Below are 20,475 nucleotides of genomic sequence, written 5' to 3'. Positions count from 1 at the left end.
TTGGCCGACCTGTTGTGCAGTGCTAGGCATCCAGTATGTCCCCTCCACCTTGCCCCTGCCTGCTTTCTTGTCCCATCCTCTGAGAAACCCAAAGGTCTCCCCTTCTGTGGCACGGTGTGAACAGGGCAAATCTTCTAGACTACGTTCTTCCTCATTCCCGCCACATTTCTGGCGCAGACGGACCCCAGGTCTCCATGATGAGAGAGAGCTTGTAGCTTTCTCAGAACTTAGATTTCAGTCCTCTGAAGAATTTTCTTTTTGGAAACAATTATACAACACCAAAACAAACCTAACAACTGTTTCTTTTAAAGAGACACACAGGAATTTAAGGCCTGGGAGTGGGGTTAAGGCCTCCTGAAATCTGAAGGCAAACAGGCAGACCTTCAGGGCTCCATGAGCTGGGGGGTCACAGGTAAAAGCAGGCCCCCGTCCCAGCAGCAACAATCAATCCCTCACTCTTACAGAATACCAACACCGCACAAAAAGACTATTTTCTCTTAATCAGTAAAAATGTCTCCTTAATATATGAAAATCAGTCACTGGAAAAGTCTGTGGGCCTGATTCTGCCACTATCAAGATCTATGGCTTGGAGAAAACCCAAACAGAAACAGACCCCAAAAAACCACAATCCCCATGTGCCCCAGTATCTTTATGGATAAGAAGTCCCAGATTGTCTCAATTCAATGCCTCCTACAGAACAGCATCATGTGAGACTATCTGGGCCTCTCGCAGTGAGGACGAATCCCAAGACTCTCCCCCCGTCATGATTCATTAGCCTGGGCCCATGTACCCACACAACTTCTCAGGTGTTGGTTGGCTCTAGTTATAAATCTCCAGGTGGAACAAGGGCCTGTGGCCGCCAAAGGGAGACCCTGAGGAGGACCCAGTCCCAAGACTCCTGGCTGGAGGACCCAGGTGTGAATACGAGTATGGACCTTCTTTCCCCAGGGATTTAGCATCCCTGGGCCATCAAAGTAATGGACACTTACAGATGGTTATGGACATCACCTTTATTTACCAGCCAGCACCAACAGCCATGAACACAAGAAGCAAAGGCACAGGCATGTTTCACCCCGAGTTCTCTGCTACTCTCCACACACACAGCATCCTTCCTCACTCATCTGCCTAGACTTTCCAGTCCCACGCCTCCAAACCCCACAGCCTTTGCTTGGATGGCCCCTGGATTCTTAGCCATTCCTAGGTACCAACGGTGGAAGAGTCGGTTCAGGAGAATGGGGGTCAGGGAAAGAACTCACAGGCTGCCAGGACCAGCCGACAGCATTCAGTGATCTGCCCTCTCTGGGATTTACAACAAAGTTGGCACGGTTTCTGCTGTTACCTTCGTTTCTTTCTTTTGGTTTCAACTTGACATCTTTTATTGCTTCACTCATATCTTTGTGGAGTGTCTCGAGTGCTTTATTACAAATGATAAACACGGTAAGTAAATCTTTAACGAGGGATGAAGGAAAGACTGTTATATTTATGGCACCATATCACAGCACAGTTTTTTCTGTTATTGTTTCCCACAGTCCCTTGCATTTTCAAGAAATGGGCAACAGGGTGATTTCTCGTAAATTCACTCATGCACAGAAAAACATACATCTTACTTCAGCCCCAGCAATTTCCTGCCTCACCTCTCCCGAGTCTGTCTTCCTCATCAGGCCACAAAGGTGAGGTCACAGGTTCATGTCTTCTCATTTGTGGCTGCTCTTGTGCTCAAAGGGACTGAGGCAGGAAGGCGGGGCCAAGGAGGAACCCCACCATGGAGGTCTCACTGGACTCTGCACAGGTAGCTTTTCCCATCTCTCCCCAGGCTGGTGCTGGCCTGAGGATGAGGTGGACGTCTTCCTGGGAATCTCCAACCAGGGCCCGTTCAAAGCAAGCACAGCAGCTAGATCTTTTGACCCTGACGTGGGCTGAACAAGTCAGTTCTGCTCTTTATTAGAACAGGTGCACACGGATGCAGCTATCTTCCAAATATTTGACCAATTTTTCTACTGGTTGTTTGTTCATTGAATGATTGATTGATTGATTGATTGAAATTTATTAATTTTGAGAGAGAGAGAGAGTGAGGAGGCGAGGGACAGATAAAGAGGCAGAGAGAGGATCCCAAGCACACTCTCTGCCAGCACAGAACCCGGCGCAGGGCTTGATTCAAGAACTGTGAGATCATCATTCTGAGGTGAAACCATGAGTTGGATGTTCAACCAAATGAGCCCCCCAGGTCCCCCCAACTTTTAAAAATTTTTCACTCAAAACATAAATAGCTAACAAACAGCCGAGCAGCTTTATTATTTTGACTATTATTTATTTATCAGGAAGATATAGAACGTGAAAGTTGCACTGAAATGACTCATGTCCAAGCTGTGAAAGAATATAAATGACTCTTTGGAAATACAGGGAGAGGCCAGCGTCTCTCACCCTCTGCAAGTTCACCATATCTGCAGTTAGTAGGACAGCGGGACTCCATATAAAGACGGCTGTCTGTAAGATGGTGGTAACTGCTGCCTGGCTCCCTTTTGACGCTGTTTCATTTAAATATAATAAGACACCTGAAGGGGAAGACAAAAGGAGGCAAACTCCAGGCAGCCAGCAGGAAAGAAGAAGAGGGGAGTTGGCATGTGACCAGAGTTTGACCCAAAACTAGGACAGGCTTCCATATGCCCTGGAGGAACCCTACAGACCTAGTACTGGTGGGACAGCCATAAGTGGTACAAGGTATAGATTTTCAAATGTATTCACTTACCATAAGCTGCTTCCTCCCTTCCAACACACACTCAGCTCCTCTGGAAGGAAACTGCATTCTGGCAGGTGTGGCCGAGAAGCTGGGGCTCCCTGTCCCCCAGCCTTCCAGCAAGAGAACAGTATCTTGGGAGGAATCAGCTGGAGATCAGTAGGTTTAACCGCCGGATATAGTATGGACAGACAGAGTGGTTAGGGAAAGACACACAGAGTGGGGCTAAGACTACTGTCAACCCCTGGGACTGTGCAGACCCAGGCTGCATCCTCTGAGGACAGACACCAGAGGTTTCACCCTGCAGGGGAAGCAGACTCACCGGGAGAGTCCAAACAAACATGCAAACCCCCTGCACAAAGTTGCAGTGAAGCGCCAGAGCAGATATCCTTGTCTTATCTCTGATCACAGGGGCAAAGCTCTCAGCCTTTCATCACGTATGGTACCAGTGGTGGGAGTTTTCACACTGATTTCCTTCAGTTCTTTCAACATGATTAGAATTCCTCTTTGGAAGCCCTGTCTCTGAATCCAACATCCAGGGCCTCTGCCAGGCAATTCCTGTGGCCTCAGTTTTTCCAGTATATGGGTCACACCTTCCTGTTTCGTTGTACATCTTACAGGTGTTGTCAAAAACTGGGTATTTTAGGGAACATGGTGTAGTGAATCTGGATACTATTCCCTTTCTGCCTTTCTAGGCCCTGATTTGCTGTTGTCTGTGTGTCCATAAGAATACAGAAATCGCTGTTTTAAACAACAAAATAGAAATTCTGCAGCGGAAAAGTATGACTGAAATGAACATTTTACTAGTGGAGCTCAACGATAGATTTGAATGGCTAGAACAAAGACTCAGTGAATTTGAAGACGTAATAATTATAAACACACATGAACTTGACAATTGAGCCCCAAAACACAGGAAGCAAAAAATTACAGACGTCAAGGAGAAATAGACACTTCAACAACAAGCTGTAGACTTCAATGTCCACATTGACCAACACGTACTACAGCTAATCAGAAGGTCAAAACAGAAACAGAAGATGTGACCCACAGATAAACCCAACTAGACCTAACACTAGAGCACCTTACCCAACGAAGTAGATTATGCATTCTGTTCAGGTACACAGAGAACTTTCTCCTAATATGACCAATAGGCCATAAAATGGGCCTCAATAAATCTAAGAGACTTGAAATCCTAGAGTATAACAGGGGGTAAGCTCCTTTACATCAGTCTTGGCAATAATTTTTTGGATTTGAACACAAAAGCAAAGGCAGCGACAGATAAAATGAACAAGTGAGATTACATCCAACTAATACGATTCTGCCTGGCAAAGGAAACCATCAACGATACTAAAAGGCAACCCACTGAATGGGAGAAAGTATTTGCAAATCATATATTTGATAAAGGGTTAATACCCAAAATACATAAAGAACTCATATAATTAATAGCAAAACCCCAGCAATTTATTTAAAAGGACAGAGGAGGGGCGCCTGGGTGGCGCAGTCGGTTAAGCGTCCGACTTCAGCCAGGTCACGATCTCGCGGTCCGTGAGTTCAAGCCCCGCGTCGGGCTCTGGGCTGATGGCTCAGAGCCTGGAGCCTGTTTCCGATTCTGTGTCTCCCTCTCTCTCTCTGTCCCTCCCCCGTTCATGCTCTGTCTCTCTCTGTCCCAAAAATAAAATAAAAAACGTTGAAAAAAAATTTTTTTAATAAAAAAAAATAAAAGGACAGAGGAACTAAACAGGCATTTTCCCAAAGAACATACAGGTGGCACATAGGTGCATGGAGATGTGCTCAGTATCACCATCATCAGGGGAAACGCAAATCAAAACCACAATGAGGTATCCCCTCACACCTGTTAGAATGGCTATCATCAAGAAGACAAGAGGTAACAAGTGTTAGGGAGGATGTGGAGAAAAGGGAAGCCTTGTGCTCTGTGCATGGGCGCAAATTGGTGCAGCCACAGTGGAAAACAGTATGGACGGTCCTCCAAAAATTATAGGTAGCATTACATTTGATCCGGCAATCCCACTTCTGGGTATTTATCCAAAAGAAATGCAAGCAAGATCTCAAAGAAAGATCTGCACTCACAAGCTCCAAGCAGCATTGCTCACAATACCCAAGTTGTGGAAGCAACCTAAGGGTCCATCTATGGGTATATATATATATTGTTCTGTGAAAAGAAGAGGAACATCTTGTCATTTGCAACAACAGGGTCGAACTTCAGGGCATTATCCTAAGCGAAACAGGTCGAACAGAGAAAAACAAATACTGTATGATATCACTTTTATGTGGAATTTTAAAAAGCCAAACTGATAGAAATGGAGAGTAGAACGGTGGTGACCAGGGGCTGGGGGATGGGGGGATGGGGAGAAATTGGTCAAAGAGTACAAAGTTCCAGTTATAAGATGATTAAGTTGTGGGGATCTGACGTGCAGCAGAGTGACTATAGTTCATCCCAGTGTATCATACCTTAATAGTTACAAGAGAGTAGATGATCTTAAATGTTCTCAGTCAGAAAGAGTAATGGTAAATATGTGATGTGATGCAGGTGTTAGCTAATAATACTGTGGTGGCAATTATTTTGCAATATAGAGGGTATCAAATCAACACATTGCACCCTTTAAAATTACAGTGTTGGGGCGCCTGGGTGGCGCAGTCGGTTAAGCGTCCGACTTCAGCCAGGTCACGATCTCGCGGTCCGGGAGTTCGAGCCCCGCGTCAGGCTCTGGGCTGATGGCTCAGAGCCTGGAGCCTGTTTCTGATTCTGTGTCTCCCTCTCTCTCTGCCCCTCCCCCATTCATGCTCTGTCTCTCTCTGTCCCAAAAATAAATAAACGTTGAAAAAAAAATTCTTTAAAATTACAGTGTTACATTTCAATTATATCTCAATAAAGCTGGATAGCATGTGGGGGATAAGGTAGGTATCTTCACTAGAGAGAATGAACTGGCAAGACTGGCTAAAAATCAGGCCCCAGAGCATTAGCTTCAGGTTAACTGAAAGCCCTCACTACACACGGGGAGAGGTGACTCCAGAAACTGTAAGTGAGTTGGGCAAGATCGCAGAGTTGATTCCAGAACAAACCAGGTCCAGGGCACATAGCACCATACGCTGTTGTAGCCTTCTCTCCACACAAAGTCTGGCTATTTTACTCACGGCTATTTTCCTCTCTCATGACCTCCTGACAGGAGAAACAGACACTTGGGCCAGAGATACCAACTTGAGGCTAGACTAAGTCTCCTATGAAAATTCCATCCTCTTCCTGCTGTCTGACCTTTAATAGCTGAAAAGACCTCTTTTTCTTTAGGAATGAGGAGATGGCAGAGAGGACCACATTGGTGGCCCTGTCCACACTGATGTCCAGTCAAGGATTCCTCCCTGATTCCTGGGGAAGGAGACTCTCAAGAGGCCATTTTCTAGGAAAACACCCGAAGAGCAAAAGGCAACTGGACATAAGAGTGGTGGGCAGAGGCCAAAACTGAGAACAGGCCTCAGAAGTCTAAACTGCCCTTCACTGAGGTTAAAGCCCCTCCCGGAAACAAGATGTGGTGCCACAGCGACCTTCGGAAAAGATCAGCACAGCCCCAAGCAGGGGGTGGGTTGCGCACTGGAAACAATGCAAAGGCACCCCTCGCTGGCCCATGTCCTGTCCCTTTAAATCAGCACCACTGGGCCCTCCCTCCCTGGGCTCTGAGACTTCCTCCCTGTGCTGTGCTGGCAGGAACAGCCTCTGTACTCACAACCCAAGGCACAGCACCAGGTCGCGGGCCTCTGCAGCCAACATAGAGCCTGTCACCACTTCTGCTGGAAGGTGAGCACACACGGGGAGGAAGGGAGCCACCTGGGGCAGGGGGGAGTGGACGAAGGGGGGGGGGGTAGGAGGGCTGTAAGGAATTCAGGGCCTGGTTGCAGCTCACTGAGTGGGCACCTGCATTCTACTACCTCCCAGGAAGGGGAGCGGATCTAGAAAGAATAACTTCACCCTTGCAGGCTTTTCAGGGAGCTCTGAGTTTCAGAACAAGCAAGGGAAGAAGAAAGGTAAGCATCTTCTCCAGCCCTGGAGTGCGCACACTTTTACTTGGGACTACATACTTCGTCCTGCCCTGCTCCTCGCCTGGTCAGAAAGGTGTTTGCTAGAAGCACTGCCAGGGCTGAGCACGCTGGAGAAGGCTGCAGACACTCCCTCTGAGGGCATGTGCAGCCAAGGAGAGAGACATTTCTGAGGACAAACAAGTGCGTCTAACCTCAGAACACATCGCAGAGTGGAAATCGTGTCTGTGAGCCAAGCCCCACTCACACCCTCCACCTCCTCAGCCCTGTGCACCCCCAGGGACTTGCAGGAGCCAGCAACAGTTATGAACATGGTCTTCAGACCTCTGCAGTACACGTGCTTGTGTGTCCTTGCACATCCCTTCCCCCGCCCAAGCTGCCCAGGGCTCTGTGGGCTGGAGCCCTCTTCATCCCCACACACTGACTATAAATGAAGGGCTTGGACAGGATGAATGGCCCAGAAACTCAGAGCAGGGACCCAATGCATTAGAATCAATCAGGGGGTTGGGGAGGGTGCCTCGGTGGCTTGGTCCATTAAGCTTTGAACCCTGGGATGGATTCTGTGCTGTCAGTTCAATGCCTGGAGCCTGCTTTGGATTCTTCGTCTGCCTCTCTCTTTCTGACTCTCCCCTGCTCGAGCTGTGTCTCACCGTCTCTCAAAAAAATAAGTAAACAGTAAAATAAAATTTTTTAATAAAAAAAATCCCTCAGGAGGAGGGGTGAGAGATACCAGTTTTTTAACGTTTATTTATTTATTATTTATTTATTTATTTGTTTTTTTATTTTTTAGACAGACATATGAGCAGGGGAGGCACACATGAAGAAGAAGGAGAGAGAATCCGAAGCAGGCTCTGTGCTGATAGCAGAGAGCTATCAGCACAGAGCTATCAGCACAGAGCCTGATGTGGGGCTCAAACCCACAAAACATAAGACCATGAGCTGAACCAAAATTAAGAGTCAAACACTTAACAGACTGAGCCACAAAGGCACCCCCTTTTTTCTTATTAAAGTACACATCTATGAAACAAAAGGTCAAATATATATTTTAAAGACTCCCATAAATACTTCCAAAAGACAGCAGGTTCAGGAAGCAGGGGACTACATAATATCTAATCGCATTTAAGATGCTAGGAGTCTCCATGTTCTACATCAGTCAATGACTCCAAGCCTCTAAACCCCAGATGTCAGCTCTCAGAAACTCTGGAAGAATTTTTCAAATCCCATCCCAAACCATCACAAACCTTGGGAAGTCCCATAGGGGCCAGGAGTCCAATGGATTTCCTAGAGCACACTTGGTCAGTTGCGTCATCGATAAGGACTTCTTGCTTTAGCTAAACTCTTGTTCTTTGCACTGAATCTTCCGGCTGTTTCTTCAGTTCTGCTGTGCAGTCAGTTATGGGAGTTTGCTAATTGTTACACACAAGATCACTACTCACCTGAGGCCTGTGGGATCAACTTTACCAAGGGCTTTGGGGAGCCGAAAGTGGCGTTACACAGAAGACAAACCTGTCATCTAACGGGTCAGAGACAAGTTATCAATCAACCCTTCCCTTTGCTTGTCCTTGTGTGTTGCCCATGGGACACAGCAGTAGCCAGGTGTTGCCATGAAGAGGTAGCATTTGAAATGGATGGCGGAGCACAGACAGGACCTAGACAGAAATGTGGGAGAGAATGAGTGGTCATGGGGGTGAGCGCACAGGCGGGCTGGAAAGGCCCTGAAACCTGTCCTCTGTGGAGCAGCTGACCCAGAAGGGGAGTGAGTGGGACACAGGGCTGGCGAAGCAGACAGAGCAGAACTGCGCCCTTGTGACCAGGTCCTGGTGAGATCAAGCAGACTCCATCACTGAGTGGCTAGCTGTAGTAAATCCTGCCGGACTTGGGGTCATCGCTTAGTTTCAGAGGCCTCAGATTCGGGGCAGGAACACCAGGAGCCGGAAGGGAGTGTCCCATCTCTCCAGCACACAGGTCATATTTCCACAAATGACACAAGCCAAATTCTTTGGTCTTCGGAGAGATCACAGGTTCTTCACATCAGCATGGGAGATAGGTATCTTTCCTAATTTTCAAAAGCAAACTGCAAACTCTCTTCTTGTCCTCCGCGCCCCCCCTCCCCGGCCCATCCCCGGCCAACCGCCCTAAGGTTGTTCCCCAAATCACTGAGCAGAATTTCTGATTCTCACGGTTTTCCAAAGTCTCCTCTGGCTGTGGAATCTTCTGGGAAAACTTTGTGCCTACAGTTAATGCCACTGACATAAATTACCTGGGAAATTCTCAGCTAAGGCTCACTCACTGACACAGAGGACGGGTTATCACTTCCCCTCTGTCATTTGCATTCAGGGTCCCTGAAAGGACCAACGAGGCTCACCAAAGATTCTCATGGTTTGGCTCCAACACCAACCAGGTCCTTCCAGGGTTCTTCCCCAAATTCTGATGTTCAGAGGACGGCAGGAAGCATGACCTTTCATTGGGATGTCACCAGCTCTTTGGACCTTGCCTGAGCCACCTTAGGTAGTTATACCTATTCGATAAACGAATGAGTGATTGAAGGAATGAAGGAACTAACAGTTTGTGTTTGGAACTCTTTCAGGCAGGCATGGGAGGACGCAAGATGGCCAGGGATGAAAAAAATGCCTGTGGTAAGAACTGATCTCAGTGTGTACTTGCCCCTAGGCGTCAGCTCTGGGTCCCAAGGCCATGGGCTAACTCAAGACTGAACAGAGACATTGGGGCACCTGGGTGGCTCAGTCGGTTGAGCGTCTGACTTCAGCTCAGATCATGACTTGCAGCTCGTGAGTTCGAGCCCCACATTGGGCTCTGTGCTGACAGCTCAGAGCCTGGAGCCTGTGTCAGATTCGTCTCCTTCTCTCTCTGTCCCAACCGACTCACATTCTGTCTCTGTCTCTCTCAAAAATAAATAAACATTAAAAAAAAAAAAAAAGACTGAACAGAGACAATCCTAGACATGTCCCCATGCTGGGGTGAAACAGCTAGAGCCCCAACTTTGTATTTTTGCTGGACCTCTGCCCCTGCCCTACTGTAGGATATTAAGTGCCTTGACTAGCCGTGCCTTGGGTCCCAAAGGGTACAATGAGGATAATACATCTACTCCGATCCCCACAGAAGATGTGGAGGGTTGAGATCATGGGCTAGAGGGAACACGGTTTACCAGGTAGACTGTGTCAGTGAACAAGGATGGAGGGTTAACTGTGTCTTACTGGAAGCAGGTTTCCTAGAGAGAAGAGCGAGGAGGAGGGGAAGTGGAGGAAGGGAAGAAGCAAAGAGATCCTGTCACCTAATACTCTGAGCAACCCTGGGAGACAAAACTCTCTGTCACCCCTCCCATTATGCAGAAGACGTTGAACGCTTAGACTAAACTGGCCCAAGGTTCCACAGCTGGCACATGCGGGGCTGTGATTCCAACCCGGGGTGTCTGGGACTCCAGACAGCCCTTCACTCCCAGGCCTTCTGTGCCCTCCCGCATCTCCTCACTGGGATGGCCCCTGGGAGAAGTCTGGCAGAGGCCTGGGAAGTCGTCAAGCACGGAGCAGCTCTGCACGGTGCGGACGACCACAGGTAATGTCAGTTGAAGTCATGGCCTGAGACCTTCGAGGGGGACCCTCCAGAGCAGTGGGCACCCGGTGCCGGAGCATGGATTGGGGGGCAGGTGCACGCACTGGAGCCAAAGATGGAAGAAAGGTGGCTAACGATGCCCCCGGAGTCGCACAAGCTCTAACCAGAGCGCCTGGGAAAGGCCTGGTTGGACAAGCAGAAGCGGGAGGCGTCGGTGCCCTCCTCCGTTCAGGAGGCAGCCCGGAGCCCCGGTGGAGCAGGACGCGCGCTCTCAGGCCGGCGGCCCACGCCTACTCTGTCCTCACAGGTTCCCAGGACCCAGACGACCAGCAGCCGCAGGCGCAGGAGCGCAAGCTCAGGCTCATCCTGGCCGGCAGGACCGGAGTGGGCAAGAGCGCCACGGGCAACAGCATCCTGGGCCACAGTCTCTTCCCGTCCAGGCTCGCGGCCACCCCGGTGACCAGAAGCTGCGCCCTGGGGAGCCGAAGCTGGGCCGGGTGGCGCGTGGAGGTCACCGACACCCCCGACCTCTTCACCGCCCAAGGCCGGCACGCGGACCCGGACTGCACCGAGCGGGCCAGCTGCTACCTGCTCTCGGCGCCCGGGCCGCACGCGCTGCTGCTGGTCACGCAGCTGGGCCGCTTCACCGCCCAGGACGAGGAGGCGGCGCGCGGCGTCCGCGAGCTGTTCGGCGCAGGCGTCTTGGCGCGCGCCGTGCTCGTCTTCACGCGCAGGGAGGACCTGGAGGGGGGCTCGCTGCACGACTACGTGCGCGCCACCGACAACCGCGCGCTGCGGGCCCTGGTGGCCGAGTGCGGCGGCCGCGTGTGCGCCCTGGACAACCGGGCGGAGGGCGCCGAGCGCGATGCGCAGGTGGGCGAGCTGCTGGGGCTGGTGGAGCGGCTGGCTCTGGAGCACGACGGCGCGCCCTTCACCGACGATGTGTACGGCCTGGCGTGGGCCCGGCGCCACGCGCGTCCCGAGGACACGCTCCGCCTGGTGGCCACGCGGCTGGTGTCCCGCGGTCCGGGGCGGGGGCGGCGCCGGCTGGAGGCCGGCGGTAGGGGTGGCAGCGGGCGCTCCAGCTCCTGGAGGGGGAGCTGTTACCTGTCCTGCTGCTTTTCCCGTGGGGGGGGGCCAGACCCAGATTGAAGGCGTTGCCCTTCCAAATGCGGGGAGCCTGCAAGGAGAGGAGGTGGGTACAAGGCGCCGAGAGAGACTTAAAACCAATTTCAAAGGAAACGTGGAGTTTCAGACTGCGAGTCTTAATGACGCAGGAAGCCTTGGACACTATATCGACTTTACAAAGGCTCAAGTTGACTTTTAGCGTTTAGATGTCACTTTTGACTATAAGTACACTATTCAAATAAATGTGGTTAACTTTCAAATGTCCTTAATTCATTTTAGTAGTTTGGATGCATTTTTCTTTCTTGAAAAAATAGTGAAATGACTGGTAGTGTTTTGTAGAAAGTGGATTCATGGCAAAGGGAAACAAACATTTTTGTGTGTGTGTGAGCATTTATCAAAACGTAGACACTGTCTTAGCTTGAGTTGCTATAAAAAAAAAAAAAACAATGGGAAAGCTCTCAGTTTTTCCCCATTGAGGATGATATTAGCTTTGGGCTTTTCATAAATGGCCTTTATGGTGTTTAAGTATGTTCCTTCTATCCCAACTTTCTCCAGGGTTTTTTTTTAAGAAAGGATGCTGAATTTTGTCAAATGGTTTTTCTGCATTGATGACAGGATCACATGGTTCTTTTCTTTTCTTTTATTAATGTGATGTAGCACATTGATTGATTTGCATATGTTTACCAGCCCTGCAGCCCAGGAATGAATCCCACTTGATCATGGTGAACAATTCTTTTTATATGCTGTTGATTTTGATTTGCTAGTATCTTACTGAGAATTTTTGCATCCATATTCATCAGGGATATTGGCCTTTAGTTCTCTTTTTTTTGTTGGGTATCTGTCTGGTTTAGGAATCAAAGTAATGCTTGCTTCATAGGATGAGTCTAGAAGTTTTCCTTCCCCTTGTATTTTTTGTAACAGCTTGAGAAGGATAAGTATTATCTCTGCTTTAAATGTCTGGTAGAATTCCCCAGGGAAACCATGTGGTACAGGACTCTTAGTTGTTGGGAGATTTTTGATAACTGATCAAATTTTCTATTTCTTCCCGTTTGAGTTTTGGAAGTGTGTGGGTGCTTAGGAATTTGTCCATTTCTTCCAGGTTGTCCAATTTGTTGGCATATAATTTTTCATAGTATTCCCTGAGAATTGCTTGTATTTCTGAGGGATTGACATCAGGATCACGACAGGGATGTCCACTCTCACCGCTGTGTTTGCCATGGTGTTGGAAGTTCTAACATCAGCAATCAGACAGCAAAAGGAAATCAAAGGCATCAAAACTGGCAAAGATGAAGTCAAGCTTTCACTTTTTGCAGATGTCATGATATTATACATGGAAAACCCGATAGACTCCACCCAAAGTCTGCTAGACCTGATACATGAATTCAGCAAAGTCGCAGGATACAAAATCAATGTACAGAATCAGTTGCGTTCTTATACACCAATAATGGAGCAACAGAAAGACAAAGAAACTGATCCCATTCACAATTGTACCAAGAAGCATAAAATACCTAGGAATAAACCTAACCAAAGACGTAAGATCTGGATGCTGAAAACTACAAAAAGCTTATGAAGGAAATTGAAGAAGATACAAAGAAATGGAAAAACATTCCATGCTCATGGATTGGAAGAATAAATATTGTTAAAATGTCAATACTACCCAAGGCTATCTACACATTCAATGCAATCCTAATCAAAATTGCGCCAGCATTCTTCTTGAAGCTAGAACAAGCAATCCTAAAATTTTTATGGATCCACAAAAGACCCTGAATAGCCAAAGTAATATTGAAGAAGAAGACCAAAGCAGGAGGCATCACAATCCCAGACTTTAGCCTCTACTACAAAACTGTAATCACCAAGACCGCATGGTATTGACCCCAAAATAGACACATAGACCAATGGAATAGAATAGAGACTCCAGAATTGGACCCACAAAAGTATGGCCAACTAATCTTTGACAAAGCAGGAAAGAATATCCAATGGAAAAAAGTCTCTTTAACAAATGATGCTGGGAGAACTGGACAGCAACATGCAGAAGAATGAAACGAGACCACTTTCTTACACCATTCACAAAAATAAACTCAAAATGGATAAATGACCAGAATGTGAGACAGGAAACCATCAAAACCCTAGAGGAGAAAGCAGGAAAAAACCTCTCTGACCTCAGCCACAGCAATTTCTTACGACACATCTCCAAAGGCAAGGGAATTAAAAGCAAAAATGAACTTTTGGGGCCTCATGAAGATAAAAAGCTTCTGCACTGCAAAGGAAACAAGCAACAAAACTAAAAGGCAACCAACAGAATGGGAAACGATATTTGCAAATGACATATGAGACAAAGGGCAAGTATCCAAAATCTATAAAGAACTCACCAAACTCCACACCTGAAAAACAAATAATCCAGTGAAGAAATGGGCAGAAAACATGAATAGACACTTCTCTAAAGAAGACATCCAGATGGCCAGCAGGCACATGAAAAGATGCTCAACATCACTCCTCATCAGGGAAATACAGATGAAAACCACACTGAGATACCGCCTCACACCATCAGAGTGGCTAAATGAACAAATCAGGAAGCTATAGATGCTGGAGAGGATGTGGAGAAACAGGAACCCTCTTGCACTGTTGGTGGGAACGCAAACTGGTGCAGCTGCTCCGGAAAACTGTGGAGGTTCCTCAAAAAATTAAAAATAGAACTACCCTATGACCCAGCAATAGCACTGCTAGGAATTTACCCAAGGGGTACAGGAGTGCTGATGCATAGCAGCACTTGTACCCAATATTTATAGCAGCACTCTCAACAATAGCCAAATTATGGAAAGAGCCTAAATGTCCATCAGCTGATGAATGGATAAAGAAATTGTGTCTCATATACACAATGGTATACTACTTGGCAATGAGAAAGAATGAAATATGGCCTTTTGTAGCAATGTGGATGGAACTGGAGAGTGTTATGCTAAGTGAAATAAGTCATACATACATATACATACATACATACATATGTTTTCACTCTTATCTGGATCCTGAGAAACTTAACAGAAGACCATGGGAGAGGGGAAGGAAAAAAAAAAACCATTAGAGAGGGAGGGAGCCAAACCAATAGAGACTTTTAAAAACTGAGAATAAACTGAGGGTTGATGTGGGGTGGGAGGGACGCAGGAGGTGATGGGCATTGAGGAGGGCACCTGAGCACTGGGTGTTGTACGGATGAGCACTGGGTGTTGGGATGAGCACTGGGTGTTGTATGGAAACCAATTTGACAATAAATTTCATATTAAAAAAATAAAAAATTAAATTAAAAAAAGCACAGACTGGGCCACTTCTAAATAGCAGAAACATTTTCTGCATGGTTCTAGAGGTTGGAGGTCCAAGATGGAGATGTGATTTCAGTCAGGATCTGGTGAGAGACCTCTCTGGGTTGCAGGCTGCTGACATCTGGCTGTGTCCTCACATGGTGGAAGGGATGAGTCAGCTTTCTGGGGCCTCTTGTAGAAGGGCACAGTTCTCCTTCATATGGGATCTACCCTCTTGACTGACTCAACTTCCAAAGGCCCCAGCTCCTGAAACCATCCTCTTGGGCACGAAATTTTCAATATATAAAACCTGTTGGGGGACACAAACATTCAGACCAAAGCAGACACTGACCCTCCTTAATACTGTCCTAGTTCTTATACCCGGCTAGATCTGGCCCTTTGTGACCCTTGGATGTTTTATTATCACCCGTGAAAGTGATGTCAGGGTCATACATATTAATGTTTACTTCTGATACATCGGTTTATTTCCTTTACAATAATTTACTGCCAAAAAAGAGAAATAACTATACTGAAAATAAAACAGTTCCCAAGTTTCTAACATTTATTATGGCTGATGTCTTTCCAAAGTGAGGTCGAAATTTGGGGAATGTCTTCATTGTGCTTCTCAAATGGATTACTATGCAAAAAAAAAAAAAAAACCCAAAACAAACAAAGAAAACAAAACAAAGCAAAACCCAGAGGTCGTCTCACACAATGGAGAAAGAGGGAGCCACAGGTGCACTGGGGGAAAGCTCCAGACCCCTGACATTCCACTGCTATGGTGGTACCATGGAGTTTAATGGGGGTAGGCTAGCCCATGAAAGTGCTTGACCGCCACATCACTAGAAAATCAGATGCCATCCTTAGGTTGTGTAACCAAACCCATAGGGTTTCCTTATTGCTCTGTCACAATGTGACAAAACACTTTCAAGGAAGTTAGCTCCTCTCTTCAAATCAGCCAAGCTCTAGTCCGGAGGTGTGGATGCAACAGGAGGCACCTACTCACCTGGCCCAGGGTCAGGGGCTGGAAGGAAGGTGGTGGTGGTGGGAGGAGGGGGGCAGCTCCATGTGGAGAAGGTGGTTGTTGGGGGGACCCCTAAGGCTATCCTAGTTCCACGTGGATTAAAAGGGCCCGCGCGCGCCTGTGCTTAGATGCCACTAGTTCCTGGGGCGCCAGAATGCGGGTGGCAGGTTGGACTTCGGGGTTGTGGTGAGCTGTGGTCAGGAGGCTGAGGGCCCCGGTGGCCCTTGCAGTGAGCTGGGCTCGGTGAAGTGCCGCTGGGCGGAAGTCCGCCATTAATCTCCGTCTTTAGGGTCCTCAGCAGCCCTGCGGGGCTCACATGGGGGCACTGAGCGATGAGGGATCCCTTTGGTAACCCGGCAACTCGGGAACCCGCGGGGCAGCAGGGAGGGGGCCGGGGTTGGGGGGACGGCCGCCGTCCCCAGCTCTGCCTCCAGGGCCGCGTGTGCACGAGCACGCACTGTGGGGCTGACTTTAACCCGTCATTCTTTCATTTCATGTTGTCTCGTGCACACGTGTCCACACACGCCCTCCAATTGTTGTTTGTTTCTGTCTTGTTTGCATATAGAAATGGGATTTAAAGTAAATATAAGTATTATGGCTTTTAAATTCGCATACAGAAATGTATGCTTGAATCAAAGGAAGGCTTCGACACCCACGGGTAAGAAGCCCTACTTGGGACATGGCGAGGGCGTGTTAGAAGGAGTAGCGGAGAGAGCAGGGTGTGGCACGTGGCCCCACACTTGTGTCTGTCTCAGAGCCATCCCCTATGCACCTGCTCCAAGAGGTGGGGCCGAAAGGGGTTCCGTTTCTTTATTAACATGATCACATGAATGTTCATCTTGATAGCTTTCATGTATGATGAAATAATATGATAAAACCACTTTGTAGGTTAAATTCCATAAAACTGTGATACAGAATCATCAAATCCAAGAGGAAACTTTTCGTAATAGTAAATACTCATAAATTTAAAAAAAGGATTTCATAAACAGATACATTTCACACTCATACATACTCCACAGGTATTATTCACAATAATAAATACTGCACATTATTGTGTGTATATTCCTGGGAGCTAGTGGAAGTATAAGGTAGGATATGATTACATGCCAGTTACAAAGTGCAAATGTGGAAAGATACCAATATCTATAGATACAGATATATATCTACATCGAGAGAGAGAGATAGGTATAGATATTGATATCTTTCCACCTGGTTCGGTTTCTCTTGAGAACCCTAGTACAGTCAGACCTACTGAGAAAGTCCAGGTCCCCAGGCCCAGGTGCACGGGCCATGCTTAGACTCAGGCTGGAACAGGACAACAGACATATGTGCTGCCCTGCCCCCACACGCCATAGGAGCAATGATTGATAAGCACCAGCCATCCATCACGGGCCTGGAGAGACTCTGGGAAGCAGAGTGTGTAGGGATGACTGGAAGCTGAAGGTAAACGAGATGAGAACACTGAGTAAAACCACATGGCATCTGAGTGCCCACACTAAGCTCAAGGCACCCTAGAGAAATATGGGGCCTTAGCTGCTCCATCGATAATTGTAGCAACAATCCCAACCGGTCCAACTCCCTGTGGGCTGACTCAAATCCCACCCTAACAGCCTGATGGAGGACAAGGGATTCTGTATCTAGGCATCAATATTATTTATTTCATTTGCTACTTTCCTCCTATGTCTACAATTTAATAAAATTATGAAACTTGTTTTAAAAGCAGGAGAACAAAAATAAAACACAATCAACAGGGTAGACTCACAAAAAGTCCAGAAACTGAACAGGGATTTTAAAATAACAACAAGGACTGAATGAAAACTGGACAACATGAAATAAAAGATGGGGAAATTTCAACAGACAGATGAAAACCATAAGAATCAAACATACATGGTAGAAGTCAAAAGCACTATCAGAGATGAAGTGTTCCCTAGCAGGTACATCAGTCAACACAGTTGACTCAACATGAGTCAGTGAATTTGAAGAAGAGAGAATAGAAATTCTTCAAATGAAAACAAAAGTTAAAAATGAGTGAGAAAAAGAAAAAGAGAAGAGAGTATCCGGAAGCTGCAAAGCAAATCAAACAGGTTAACACACATGTATCTGAAGTACCAGAAGAAGAAAAAAAGAGAATGAACAGAAGAAACATTTGAAGAGCTAATGGTTCAGACGTTTGTAAAAACAAGGGAAGACACCAAGACACAGATCCAAGAGTCCCAGAGAAGCTTGAGCAGGATAAATACAGAAACAAACAAATAAAAATCTAGACACTTCATACTCAAACTGCAAAAAAACAAAGATAAAGAGTAAGACTTAAAAATAACTGCGGTGTAAAAGGCACATTATATTAGAGGAATAAAGATTGTAATTACAGATGATTCCTTGTCAGAGCTTGCAATCCAGAAGACAATTGACTGACATCTTTATATTACTGAAAGAACAAAAGTGTCAGCCCAGAATTCTCTAAGCCATAAAAATAGCTTTCAAGAATGAAATATGGCCCTTTGTAGCATCATGGATGGAACTGGAGACTGTTATGCTAAGTGAAATAAGCCATACAGAGAAAGACAGATACCATATGCTTTCACTCTTATGTGGATCCTGAGAAACTTAACAGGAACCCATGGGGGAGGGGAAGGAAAAAAAAAAAGAGGTTAGAGTGGAAGAGAGCCAAAGATAAGAGACTCTTAAAAACTGAGAACAAACTGAGGGTTGATGGGGGGTGGGAGGGAGGAGAAGGTGGGTGATGGGTATTGAGGAGGGCACCTTTTGGGATGAGCACTGGGTGTTGTATGGAAACCAATTTGACAATAAATTTCATATATTAAAAAAAAATTTAAAAATAGCTTTCAAATATAAAAGTGAGCTAAAGCCTGCCTCACAGAAGCTGAGCAGATTCACTGTTGACTTACCTGTGCTACAACAAATATTGGAGGAAGTTCCTCATCCAGAAGGAATGAAGGTGATACCAGACAGAAATTTGTATTTACCTAAAGAAATAAAAAGCTCCAGAAATGGCAAAAAGGAAGATAATACAAAAGACATTTTGTAGCTTACATTTTATAGCTCTAAAAGATAATTGTCTAAAACAAAAATAGTAATAGTGTATGGAGGGACCTACAACGTATGTGAAAGTCAGGCATGACAACACCCAGGAGGCAGAAATTGTTAAGTACACTAGTGTAAGTTCCTTAAACGACATGTGAAGTGGTCTAATAGTACTTCCATGTAGACTGTGATGAATGGTCTAAACACCCCGGAATAAAAAGCAGGGACTGTAGGACTGGATTAAAAAGTAAGGCCAACCACATGCTATTTAAAAGAAACTCACTATAAATATAACAAGTGCATTACTTTTTTATCGGTGCCTAACAAATGACCTCCAACTTAGCAACCTGAAACAACATATGCATATTGGCTCCGTCTCTGGGGGTCTGGAGTCTAGGCAAGGCCTGATTGGATCCTGTGCTCAGAGTTGCTTGAAGCTTCAGTCAACGAGTCAGCTGCTCAGTGGTGTCCTCTGTGGAGTCCAGGGTTTTTTTCCAAATTCACTCAAGTTGTTGGCAGCATTGAGTTGCTTGTGGTTGTAGGACTGAGTTCCTCCTCCCAGAGGGTCACCCTGGCTGTCCCTCTTGATAGGCAGTTCTCAATACAGATATTCAACATGGATATTCTCTCCAGTGGGAGAATCTCTTGCTTTTAAATATTTTTTGATTAGGTCAGACCCACCTGGTATAATCCCACCTCCCTTTTTCCCCTAAAGTTTATTTATTATTTTGAGAGAGCCCGAGATAGCACAAACGGGAAGGGGCAGAGAGAGAAGGCTAGACAGAATCCCAAGCAGGCCTTCCACTGTCAGCATGGACCCCTACTCAGGACTCAGACTCAGGAAACCATGAGATCATGACCTCAGGCAAAGGAAACCAATAGTCAGATGCTTGACCAACTGAGCCACCCAGGCACCTCATTAGCATTTTTTTGAAAGACATAGAGAAGGATACAAAAGGTGACTCTCCTCTCTCTGGCTCAGAGGAGAAAGTGCTGATCCCTCCACCTTCACCCCAGGGAAGCAGAACCTCTGCTGCAAGCCCTTCATAAATGATCTCCTCATGAAAGAGTGATTGATCTGTTTCAGAATGTGAGAATGTTAGGATAGTTCAGTAGACCACTTTTTCCTGTTATGTTTTATTTTTTAAAAACATGAAACAGATGGTACTTTCTCTGTCTTAGCTTACTGGGGCCAGACGTGACCCACACTTTTGGTCCCTTATTCCATTCTGTATACACAGCAAAGATATTCTTTCTGGCAGGTCCCAGCTGAGTCACCTTCTTGGACAGTAAATCTGGTTGTCAGATGGCCCCAGGGTGTGCGACTAGCTCTGTTCCATTCAGGGAGAAGAATAAAGTTTTCCAGCTTTGGGTTTTGGCCCCTGCTCTGGTCTCCACTCCCTCTTTATTAGGGAGTCCTAGACTTTGGATAGAAATCTGGCATTTTGCCTTATTTGATTTAGTTCTTTGCATGTATACTTGAGAATCTTGGAGACGAGGAGTCTTCCGTATTCTGAATCTAGCTGGTAACATTTGGAACGAGGGAAATGCCTTGAATATGATTGAAATGACTTTGTCCCTTTCAAATGTGAGATGATTTGCTACTGGGTGGTCACTCTGAAGGTATGGTCCCAGAAGAG

At 46.6% G+C, this 20,475-nt stretch overlaps 2 protein-coding genes across 3 annotated transcripts in view; both read left to right on the top strand.

Annotated features, from left to right (window-relative positions):
* The first annotated feature begins 1,762 nt into the window (after nucleotides 1-1,762).
* On the top strand, nucleotides 1,763-11,736 carry LOC109496699 (GTPase IMAP family member 1-like). The gene is made up of 4 exons (XM_045052649.1): nucleotides 1,763-1,924; nucleotides 3,430-3,597; nucleotides 10,147-10,351; nucleotides 10,656-11,736. Exons 1-4 carry the CDS (start codon nucleotides 1,763-1,765, stop codon nucleotides 11,498-11,500), a joined length of 1,380 nt encoding a protein of 459 aa, XP_044908584.1. The 3' UTR covers nucleotides 11,501-11,736.
* The window catches only part of LOC123384082 (GTPase IMAP family member 1-like), a 59,698-nt gene continuing 45,610 nt past the window's right edge, over nucleotides 6,388-20,475 (top strand). The window contains exons 1-2 of one of the 2 annotated variants that reach the window (XM_045053007.1): nucleotides 6,388-6,539; nucleotides 6,719-6,766. The gene's annotated coding sequence lies outside the window, so the exon portion shown is untranslated. The remainder of the gene's footprint in view (nucleotides 6,540-6,718; nucleotides 6,767-20,475) is intronic. The other variant, XM_045053004.1, reaches the window with a different exon arrangement.

This window comes from Felis catus, chromosome A2, assembly GCF_018350175.1.
Source record: "Felis catus isolate Fca126 chromosome A2, F.catus_Fca126_mat1.0, whole genome shotgun sequence".
Taxonomy (NCBI): Eukaryota; Metazoa; Chordata; class Mammalia; order Carnivora; family Felidae; genus Felis; species Felis catus.
This window is presented reverse-complemented; position numbering and strand designations above follow the sequence as displayed.

Coding starts and splice junctions, on each gene's coding strand:
- LOC109496699 (XM_045052649.1), top strand. CDS start 1,763: ATGGAGGTCTCACTGGACTCTGCACAGGTAGCTTTTCCCATCTCTCCC. Junction 3,598..10,146: donor GACTCAGTGAATTTGAAGAC/GTAATAATTATA, acceptor TTGAACGCTTAG/ACTAAACTGGCCCAAGGTTC. Junction 10,352..10,655: donor CACGGTGCGGACGACCACAG/GTAATGTCAGTT, acceptor CTGTCCTCACAG/GTTCCCAGGACCCAGACGAC.